The 10,886-nt window shown below is 51.5% G+C and overlaps 2 protein-coding genes across 6 annotated transcripts in view; one reads left to right on the plus strand and one right to left on the minus strand.

Moving 5' to 3' along the window:
* Positions 1–9,138, minus strand: part of BSCL2 (Berardinelli-Seip congenital lipodystrophy 2 (seipin)) — a 19,917-nt gene extending 10,779 nt beyond the window's left edge. For 2 of the 5 annotated variants that reach the window (XM_011993392.1, XM_011993390.1), the window contains exons 1-4: positions 8,667–9,138; positions 6,623–6,838; positions 4,811–5,127; positions 1,069–1,150 (exon numbers count right to left, since the gene is read on the minus strand). In XM_011993392.1, coding sequence (XP_011848782.1) covers positions 1,069–1,150; positions 4,811–5,127; positions 6,623–6,709 — 486 coding nt within the window. In that variant the 5' untranslated portion in view covers positions 6,710–6,838; positions 8,667–9,138. Of the gene's footprint in view, positions 1–1,068; positions 1,151–4,810; positions 5,128–5,712; positions 5,833–6,622; positions 7,238–8,666 lie in introns of those variants that run through there. The other 3 variants (XM_011993394.1, XM_011993393.1, XM_011993391.1) reach the window with 2 other exon arrangements.
* On the plus strand, positions 7,108–8,725 carry GNG3 (guanine nucleotide binding protein (G protein), gamma 3). Its single transcript, XM_011993389.1, has 3 exons — positions 7,108–7,440; positions 7,824–7,923; positions 8,204–8,725. The coding sequence occupies exons 2-3, from the start codon at positions 7,825–7,827 to the stop codon at positions 8,330–8,332; spliced, it is 228 nt and encodes a 75-aa protein (XP_011848779.1). The 5' UTR covers positions 7,108–7,440; position 7,824; the 3' UTR covers positions 8,333–8,725.
* Positions 9,139–10,886: the final 1,748 nt, after the last annotated feature.

A 10,886-nucleotide genomic window follows, 5' to 3' on the forward strand; every position in this document is an offset into this window, starting at 1 on the left:
AACTTCATAGCTTATTTAGCCTAGCCTATCTTGAACATGCTCAGAATATTTACGTTAGCCTACCTATAGTTGGTTAAAATCATCTAACACAAAGCCTATACTTATAATAAAGTAGTGAATATCTCATGTGATTTATTGAATACTGTACTGAAAGTGAAAAACAGGCTGAGTGCAGTGGCTGACGCCTATAATCCCAGCACTTTGGGAGGCCACGGCGGGCAGATCACAAGGTCAAGAGATCCAGACTATCCCAGCCAACATAGTGAAATCCCATCCCTACTAAAAATACAAAAAAATTAGCTGGGTGTGGTGGCGCGTGCCTGTAGTGCAAGCTACTCAGGAGGCTGAGGCAGGAGAATCGCTTGAACCCGGGAGGTAGAGGTTGCAGTGAGCCAAGATTGCACCACTGCACTCCAGCCTGGCGACAGAGACTCTGTCTCAAAAACAAAAAAAAGAGTGAAAAACAGAATGGTTGTACAGGTACGTGAAGTACAGTGTCTAAGGAATGTATGTCACTTTTGCACCACTGTGAAGTTGAAAAATTGTTAAGTTGAATTATCGTAAGTCAGGGACTATGTTGAGAAAGAACACGTCTAACACCTGCTGCAGAAATATCAATCAACACACACAACTCATTTTAATTTCTTTTCCTTCAAAGCCTTCCTCTTAGTCTTTTTTTTTCCCCTAAGATGAAGCTTCATTCTTGTTGCCGGCTGGAGTACTATGGCGTGATCTCGGCTCACCGAAACCTCCTCCTCCCGGGTTCAAGTGATTCTCCTGCCTCAGCATCCTGAATAGCTGGGATTACAGGCATGTGCCACCACGCCCAGCTAATTTTGTATTTTTAGGAGACACAGGGTTTCTCCGTGTTGGTCAGGCTGGTCTCGAACTCCCAACCTCAGGTGATCTGCCTGCCTCAGCCTCCCAAAGTAGTGGGATTACAGGCGTGAGCCACCGCACCTGGCCAGTCTCTTATTACTCAATTTCTGCTCTCTAGGCCTTTCTCAAGTCTTCCTATTCCGAATCATTAAAGCTCTAATGAAACCTCTCTCTAGTTCCGATACTCACCCGATCACGTCCACCCTTAGTCAGTGAGACATTGGCAACAGGGAAGGAGCAGAGTGAGGTGGTGGAGGAATCACAGTCGGTCCTAAATGAGAATGGAGGAGGATACTCTGCTAAGTTCGTCTTACTAGTCCGTCCACACACCTTGGCCCCCTAAGGCTCCCCTGCCCTCCTCCCTTCTCTCAGAACAGGCACCCTTCTCTATGTTACAAAGATGAAGAACAAATGTGGCCAGGAGATTCAAGATACCAGAATGATTATTTCATTTTCTTCCTATGACTTCAATGTATGTCCTCTCATTAGAGCAGATGTTCTTAGATGGGAATCTACAGATACTTAATTAAATAGTTTCACACTTTAGTGTTTCTAAAGACTTAAGGAGCTTGATAAAAATGTAAATTCCAGGGCCAGGCAGTGATGGCTTACGCCTGTAATCCCAGCACTTTTGGAGACCAAGGTGGGCGGATCACCTGAGGTCAGGAGTTTAAGACCAGCCTGAACAACATGGAGACACCCGATCTCTACTAAAAATACAAAATTAGCCAGGCGTGGTGGCGCATGCCTGTAATCCCAGCTACTCGGGATGCTGGGGAAGAAGAATCACCTGAACTTGGAGGCAGAGGTTGTGGTGAGCCAAGATCACGCCACTGCACTCCAGCCTGGGCAATAAGAATGAAACTCCATCTCAAAAAAGAAAAAGTAATTTCCAGGGTCCCACCCCAAGAGATTCTGATTTGGTAGCTCTGGTCTGGGTCCCAGTTTGAGAAAACGCCTCCAAAAGGATCTACAGATGGTTATTAAGAGGCTCACAAACCCCTTCAATTGTAGGCAAATTTGCACGTGGGTGTGTGGGCGCAGCATATGCCTAGGCATGTATATACATTTTTATGGCAGGAAGGGCCATAAGATCCATTTCCTACAAGTTTAAGAAGCTCTGCTTTAGAAACTATAGCTCCAGACCAGGGACTTAAGGGAAAAAATGACTTTAAACCATTGATACACCTTTCTCTGCATCTGTTGACAGGTCCTACAACCACTGTTGAGAAGAGAGAACTAGGCTGGGTGCGGTGGCCCACATCTGTAATCCCAGCACTTTGGGAGGCCGAGGGGGTGGATCATGAGGTCAGGACTTCGAGATCAGCCTGGCCAACATAGTGAAACCCCGTCTCTACTAAAAATACAAAAAAAAAATTAGCCAGGTGTGGTGGCAGGCACCTGTAATCCCAGTTACTTGGGAGGCTGAGGCAAGGCAGGAGAATGGCTTCAACCCGGAGGCGGAGGTTGCAGTGAGCTGAGATTGTGCCACTACACTCCAGCCTAGGCGACAGTGCGAGACTGTCTCAAAAAGAAAAGAAAAAAAAAAAAAAAAGCAGCGAGAACTTGGTGGGGTGCGGTGGCTCACGTCTGTAATCCCAGCATTTTGGGAGGCCGAGGCGGACGGATCACCTGCGTTCAGGAGTTCAAGACCAGCCTAGCCAACATGGTGAAACCCACAGCATTTTGGGAGGCCAAGGTGGGTGGATCACAAGGTCAGGAGATCGAGACCATCCTGGCTAACATGGTGAAACCCTGTCTCTGCTAAAAAAAAATATTAGCCGGGCGTGGTGATGGGCACCTGTATTCCCAGCTACTCAGGAGGCTGAGGCAGGAAAATGGCGTGAACCCGGGAGGCGGAGCTTGCAGTGAGCCGATGTTGCGCCACTGCACTCCAGCCTGGGCGACAGAGCAAGACTCCATAAAAAAAAACAAAAAAAAAAAACTCATCTCTACTAAAAATACAAAAATTAGCCAGGCGTGGTGGCACACACCTGTAATCCCAGCTACTTGGGAGGCTGAGGCACGAGAATCACTTGAACCAGGAAGGCGGAGATTGCAATGAGCAGACACTGTGCCACTTCACTCCAGCCTGGGTGACAGAGCGACTCCATCTCAAAAAAAAAAAAAAAAGAGAGAGAGAATTTGGCACTTGTTAGGGTTTGTAAAATGGGAAGGAACTAAGGGGCCAGTCAAGAGGCAAGACTCTCTGGGAGGCAAACTTATGCACCTACTCATCTTATGTTTCCATAATCTCTATTGTGCAGCAGACTTTCAGGGACTGGGTGTGGGGAAGAGAGAGATCAGACTGTTACTGTGTCTATGTAGAAAGAAGTAGACATAAGAGACTCCATTTTGTTCTGTACTAAGAAAAATTCTTCTGCCTTGAGATGCTGTTAATCTGTAACCCTAGCCCCAACACTGTGCTCGCAGAGACATGCGCTGTGTTGACCCAAGGTTTAACAGATTTAGGGCTATGCAGGATGTGCTTTGTTAAAAAAGTGCTTGAAGGCAGTATGCTTGTTAAAAGTCATTACCATTCTCCAATCTCAAGTACCCAGGGACACAATACACTGTGGAAGGCCACAGGGACCTCTGCCTAGGAAAGCCAGGTATTGCCCAAGGTTTCTCCCCATGTGATAGCCTGAGATATGGCCCTGTGGAAGGGAAAGACCTGACCGTCCCCTGAGCCTGACACCCATAAAGGGTCTGTGCTGAGGAGGATTAGTAAAAGATGGAAGGCCTCTTTGCAGTTGTGGTAAGAGGAAGGCATCTGTCTCCTGCTCCTCCCTGGACAATGGAATGTAAAACCCGATTGTACATTCTATTTACTGAGATAGGAGAAAACCGCCTTAGGGCTGGAGGTGAGACATGCTAGTGGCAATACTGCTCTTCAATGCGCTGAGATGTTTGCATAGGTGCACATCAAGGCACAGCACCTTTTCTTAACCTTGTTTATGAAACAGAGATCTTTGTTTACATGTTTTCCTGCTGACCCTCTCCCCACTATTACCCTATTGTCCTGCCACATCCCCCTCTTCGAGAGGTAGAGATAATTATCAATAAATACTGAGGGAACTCAGAGACCACTGCAGGTCCTCCGTATGCTGAGCGCGGGTCCCCTGGGCCCACTTTTCTTTCTCTATACTTTGTGTCTCTTTTTTTTTTTTTTTTTTGAGATGGAATCTCACTCTTTCACCCAGGCTGGAGCGCAGTGGTGCGATCTCAGCTCACTGCAATCTTTGCCTCCAGGGTTCACGCCATTCTCCTGCCTCAGCCTCCCGAATAGCTGGGACTACAGGCGCCCGCCACTGCGCCCGGCTAATTTTTTGTATTTTTAGTAGAGACGGGGTTTCACCGTGTTAGCCAGGATGGTCTGGAACTCCTGACCTCGTGATCCACGCCCCCCCCACCCTCGGCCTCCCAAAGTGCTGGGATTACAGGCATGAATCACCGAGCCCTCCCAGCATCTTTTCTCAGTCTTTTGTCCCACCTGATGAGAAACGCCCACAGGTGTGGAGGGGCAGGCCACTCCTTCACTGGGAGGCAGTAATGTAAAAGACAAACTACTGCTTTCCTAATAGCTCCTGAAAGCCAGGTTGGTTCTGCACTAAGGGGTTGAGTTGGCTCAAAATTCTACATTGGCCCTTAGAGAGGGGTGATCCAACCAAAATAGAATTGATCCTCATAATGATAGAAGTGGATTTTTTTTCCTTTTTCTTTTTTTAAAACTAGATTTCAGTAATCAGAGGGAGAACTAGAACCCTAGCCCTGGCAACCCAAATCTAGCCTTGCGCTATCAAAGTTGAGAAGTCCTGTAAGCACACCTGGCTCCAGTTTTCCTCATCTGTAAATGAGGGGATTGAACTGAGCTCCAAGGGCCCTACAATTCCCATAGGAGTCCTCTATTTTGCTAGAACGCCCCTCTCACCTGTAGTAGAAATGCACCGGGCTGAGGTGGCTGACCGTCGGCATGTAGGAATAGTAGAAGGAGCCATAGAGGAAGACAGACACCCAGAGCAAGAGGAGGATGGTGCAGAAGAGCACCCCAAACTGCAGCAGCAGCCTGCGGGCACGGCCTGCCAAGACTTGGCCCACTTCCTGGGCCCACAGTAAGGCAGGTACTGGAGGATCGTTGACCATGGCCGGGAGAGCAGGGTGTCTGGCCCCAGGTTCAGGCCTTGCGTTCCTAGCTGCTTTGCCACCTGGACGCCACCCCTGGCCATGGGATGCAGGAGGTGGTGGTTCCTGGAAAGAGAGAGGGGGGAAAAGAGTGACTCCTTTCCCCAGGGAAGTGGGGACAAAAAAGCTTACTGGACTGGCTTTGAGGAACGAGAGATAGCAGGATAGCAAAGTCACTGTTTCATATATACGGCCTTTCTCCAAATGATTGTGCCACTCAGCCAATTATCCCTTCCCTTTCCTCCACTGTGTTCCCTCCCGCCCAGTGCTAGATCTCCTCAGTGGAATTCCTTCTCCAGGCATTTGATTCTGGGACAAACCACCTTGATACTCATTCACAGCTATGTAATAAAGAATGAGCACCTTACAATTCTTACAAAGAGCTTCACACACACGGTGATACTGAATCCACACTGCTAGGCAGCTGCACGAAGAGAATGTGCGACTTGCCTAAGGTCATACGGCCACACTTGAAACCAGTAGCCCAAGAGTAGCCACAATTGCTTCCCGAGTTTCTCCTCTCCGCCTCGAGCTGAGCTCGCTCCCCGATACGGCTGCGCCCCACGCCAGGCGGAGCGCCCTGCAGCCAACTGCCGCTTCCCGCCAGTCCCCTCCGGCTCGAGGGGTGGGCAAAGCGCCCGGAGCCCCTACCTAATCGTGCAACCATGGAAACCAGCCGGCCGGCTGCCACAGGGCGACCGACTCACCAGCCTCGCGCGCTGCCAGGGCAACCGTGAGACGAGACTTCCGGCTCCCGGGGAAGTCCCGCCCCTCTCCGCCAGCCGCTTTGGTAGCCCTGGGAGGCGGGGCTTCGGCCCAGGGCGGGGTTCAGCGCGGCGTCCGGCGCAGCGGGGCGGAGCCTTCACGGGCTGCGAGGCTGGCGTCTCCCTGCGCTCTCCGCTGGCTCTCTGTGCGGCAGGTTTGCCTCTGGTTACCGTGACCAAAGGGGAAAGACGCCTGCCTCCCTGCAGGCCCCAAGATATGCCCCAGGGGATGCGCTGACTGCAGCCTCCGCTTGGCCCTCCCTCGAGACTGCAATCACATCCCTCTGTGCACACCTTCACCACAGGCCATTTCACCGGCTAAGCGGGCAAGTGAGACGGTCATCCAGTTGGCGCTGATTTTTATCGCCCACAGCCCCTAGGCATCTAAGGCGGGGACATTCGCCTAGAGCATGTTGCAGTCTGCGGCAACCTGGGCCTCCTGCGTTGTTGCGCAGGCAGATTAGTCCCCTGTTCCCAGCGTGGTAGCATTTCAGCTCCGCGTTTTGTGGACCTTCTCTGACCCTAACTGGATGCAGTCTTCAGAGTCCCCACAGCACATTATCTAGACTAGCTTTTGGCAAGTGGTATCTTCTATTTTGTAGACGTCTATTACCCCAGATAAAGTCCTTCAGAGGGCAAGGCCAGTGTTGTGTACATCTTTGCACACTGTTGCGGGCGTGGGAAGTAATCTATTCAAAATGAATGAAATTCTTCAAACCAATCCACCACCCCCTACTTCACGCCAGCCCACCTATTTCCAGTATATTTCTGCTGACTGTCCCCACAAGGCCTCCTACCTCCTCTTTGTCCGGTCCTTTGATCTGGTCTCCGCACACCTCTTTTTCCCCAGCTTCCTCCTTTTGGTCTACCTTTTCTGTAGACATCTTCCTGACGAGCCTCTGCTGCCTCTGGATCTTCCACTGAGTCACTTGTGGCTAAGATGTGAAGTGGCAATCCAGACGCTGATACCTGTGGCGCATCACATTTTCCTGGATATGGAAAATGGAGGGTCCCTGGGAGAGAAACGAAGATTCAGGTGCTAAGTGCTGTGTCAGGGTAGAGGGAGGAAGGAAGGAGGGGGGCGACTGCCCAGCTGATGTCAGATTTTCAAATGAGCAGGGTCCCCCGCAGCCAGTACAGACTCCACTGCAGGGGCTGTCATAGGCCCAGACCACCTCATTTGAGAGGGGGAGTCGGCCTTGGCCTCAGCTCTGTTGGGGAGGGCTCTAGCCCAGACTCAGGATGCCTGCAATGGGGGAGGGGCAGGCAGTGAACCAGCGACAGTGGGGGTGTGCGCAGGGGATGCAGGCAGCTAGGCTCCCCCACTGGCCAGGCAGTTGGTATGTTCCAGGATCTGAGCAGCTCCTTCTAGCATCCTTCATCCTTCAGGTACCAGCCATCCAGGCAGTGCTTCAGCTGCAGAAACTGAGACCAGTCCTGGACGGACCTCTGGCCTGACCCTCCTCAGTGGCCTCCTTGCCTATAGTCACTGCTTCTGCATCAGATACTTTCAGCTGCAACTCCCTGCAGGGTGGGGCACCCATCTCAGGCAGAAGGTTTTGGTACCCTCCACTGACCCTACACCCAGGTCTGCTACTGCTGCTTGTGGCTTTAGGTGAGTAGGTAACAGCCTGTTTTTCTCCTGCTGGGGCTCACTGGAGCAGATAGAGGTGATGTACCCTCCTCATCAGGGTTGGTTGAGGTCTTCAGAGCTGGGAACACACATGGTTTGAAGGGCTGAAAAGTCTTACATCATTTGTGTAAGGTTTAATGATCTGTGGCCCAGGCCATGAGGGAGTTTGGGGAGCACCTCATCCCACCCTATTTTTTCCATGAGGAATACAGGGATGAGACAGTCCACTGGAGGAGGAGGAGGAGGATAGGAGGGAAACAAAATATTGGGGTATGACCACAGCCTTGTAAAGGTTGGTGTGGAGTGAGCATGGAGGAGGGCCTCCAGCTGAGACGGTTCCCTGAGAGGTCCCTCTTTTTTTCCAGGATGAAAGGTGAGACCCCGGTAAACAGCACTATGAGTATTGGGCAAGCACGCAAGATGGTGGAACAGCTTAAGATTGAAGCCAGCTTGTGCCGGATAAAGGTAGGTGGGACCCTGGCTGGCTCTCCCATTAGTTGGCCAGGCCGTGCTGTGCTGCAGGTTCCCAAAGCTCAGGATAAGAGATGCGTTCTTTCCTGCACTCCCTGAGGTCAGGGGAGGAGTCTGGGGCCCTGCAGAGAGCTGTCCCCAGGTCTCTGTGGGGGATGAGGAATAAGACAGTCATAAGGAGCCCTGGAGATGGCAAAAGAGAACCCATTTGGGGAGGGAGGCTGCAGTCCCCTTTAGAGGTCCTGGCTAACAGTACCCCTCCTGGCTGTCCCAGGTGTCCAAGGCAGCCGCAGACCTGATGACTTACTGTGATGCCCACGCCTGTGAGGATCCCCTCATCACCCCTGTGCCCACTTCGGAGAACCCCTTCCGGGAGAAGAAGTTCTTCTGTGCTCTCCTCTGAGCTCCCCTGTCCCTTCTCACAACTCCTCCCTTTTCCCTCTCCTGGGCCCTTCCTTAGGTCGGTAATTGTCGTGAGCCCCTGAGGCTCCCTGCATCCCATCCCTAACCCTTGCCTGACCATGTGAGGTTATCTGAAGCACAAGGCCCACCCTCATCTGTCGACCCCATTTCCTTCCACCTTTGTGGCCGACCCCAAGCACCCCAGAGATATGAGGCACCCTTTGCTCCACCCACAGCAGGGCCCCGTCAGACTGCCAGCGTCCTGCCCACTTCCTTTGATGACCCGCTCAGACAATGGAGAGAGGGATGGGCCAGGTTCTAGCTCTCAGTCTCACCTGGAGCTACTGGAGAGTAAAGCCATTTGAAGAATAAAGTCATCCAGAGCCTCAGGACAGCTCCTGTGTTAGAATTCTTGGGGGGAGAGGATCATCAAGCAATAGATCTGCCATACCCAGGGAATAGAGCCAATCAAAACAGGCTAGACATTGTCAAGGATCGGAGAAAAGCCGGGTCGGGGGATGGCGGGCGCGAGAGAGCGTCCACAGTGGAAGAATTAAGTACAACAGACGCTCAAGAGGCTGCGGAGAACAAACACACACACACAAACGTGCAACGAAGCCAAGTTAAAAGGTAAACAGGCCGAAGAGGGTGGATTTAGGGGAGGGTGCGGGAGTGCAGTCGCACAGCAGAGGAACTCTTAGAGGGGGAGGGGCGGAGCTTGGCTTCAGTTACCCCGACTGGAGCCGGTTTTATATCTAAGATGGCTGCGCCCACAGCCGCTCCCATTCCAAGATGGCCGTACCAACATGGCGGCCCCCATGTCAAGGAGTTTACCGTACAGGGCGTCTCTTAAAATGGCGGCCCCCAGGGAACCGGCGTTCTCAATATGGTCCCTTCCACCCTCTTCTGGTCTCAAAATGGCTGCCCCTTCCTTCTCTAAGTCGGGGCCCGCGCCCTGCGACCCTGAAATCGGAATTTCGATGTCCTCCCCATTAAGCCGAAGGCACACGGGCGGCCATAACGAAGAATCACTAAACAAGGGGACCTCAGGAAGCACAGTGTGGCCGACGCTGGTCGCGTGGATCTTGCAAGGGAATCTAGGTTTCTACATCTTGCCAAGCTTTGGAGCGGAAATATTAGCGGCGGGGGGTTAACCCCCAGCGATGTCCGTCTCGGTGCACCGCTCCTCAGTCACTTCCTGGTCGTCCCAGGAGCTGGATAAGCCTGAAATTGCTCAGTTTGGGTTTCCTAGTAGAACTGGGGCTTGTTTTTACTTTCATTTTCCCCTTAGGCCGACTCAGCCACATCAGCCAGAAAGCTGTGGCCCCACGCCTAATGTGCCTTGCGGGAGTCCAGCATGCTGTTTGGGCAAGGACCAAACTTAAGGCTTAACATGTCATGGTCATCTCCAGGACTCAAACATGACGGAGGTTGACGAACACCAGAATGCCTCCTAGACTCTTTTCCTTCCAAGGGTGCACAGAGCCGAGATGGGACCAGGGCCAAAGCAAAGAACGTAACAATCCCAGTATGTGTGCTCCTCGTAGAGTCAAGGTCCCCTAAACTCAGGGACGCATCCTTCTGAGGAAAAGTCTGGCCTAGCTGTTTTGTGCCTGGATATACTTTGGGAAGGGAGACTGCTTTGAAATAGTAAGGACAGCTGATTACCTCTAGCTTCCAGGTACCTTTGCACAGAAGACAGCAAAGTGGAGAGAGGAAACCAAAGGAAGAAAGGGTGTTATCACCAGCAACTGAACTTAGCCTCCTCCTAAGGATATTTTCATGAATTCCAGGGACTCCCAAGCAGCTTTTTACTGTTGATGGCAACTTCTGAGCTCTAAGTCCTGGAGAGCTTCTAATTAATTCCCTCATCCTAGAGATGAACAAACAGAAAAGTTTGCCCTCCTGGAGTGGGATCCTACCCCCATTCTGTTGAGGAGGAGCCTCAGTTCCTTCTTGGCACCGTGAAAATTCCAGGAAGGATCAATCAGATCCGTTTTAATCCCTGTATCCTGACAATGGCACATATCAGGCACCCAAATACCCAATGAATGGATTGTACTGTACATGCTTAAATGACAAATGCGGCAATGGCAGGGACCAAGCACCTTGCTTCCTCGTCCCCACTGTATCACGGTGTTGGGCAAATTCCAGGGGAGTAAGTCAAATTTTCCACAACAGCTCAGACATGATTTAAAAAAAAAAAAAAAAAAAAATTGGAGTGTTTAATAAATGTAACCTTGATTTTTAAAAAAGCCGCTGTTGGGCCAGGTGTGGTGGCTCACACCTGTAATCCCAGCACTTTGGGATGCCGAGGCGGGCAGATCATCTGAGGTCAGGAGTTCCAGACCAGCCTGGCCAACATGGTGGAAACCGTCTCTACTAAAAATACAAAAATTAGCCAGTATGGTGGCGGGTACCTGTGATCCCAGCTATTTGGGAGGCCGAGGTAGGGAATCACTTGAACCAGGGAGGCAGAGGATGCGGTGAGCCGAGATCGTGCCACTGCACTCCAGCCTGGGCAACAAGAGCGAAACTCCATCTCAAAAAAAAAA

Source organism: Mandrillus leucophaeus, unplaced genomic scaffold (assembly GCF_000951045.1).
Source record: "Mandrillus leucophaeus isolate KB7577 unplaced genomic scaffold, Mleu.le_1.0 Scaffold43, whole genome shotgun sequence".
NCBI lineage: Eukaryota > Metazoa > Chordata > Mammalia > Primates > Cercopithecidae > Mandrillus > Mandrillus leucophaeus.

What these genes read in the sequence shown, in the direction of transcription:
- GNG3 (XM_011993389.1), top strand. Translation starts at nt 7,825, where the DNA reads ATGAAAGGTGAGACCCCGGTAAACAGCACTATGAGTATTGGGCAAGCA. An exon ending in CCAGCTTGTGCCGGATAAAG is followed by an intron (nt 7,924 to 8,203) that starts GTAGGTGGGACC and finishes TGGCTGTCCCAG; the next exon opens with GTGTCCAAGGCAGCCGCAGA.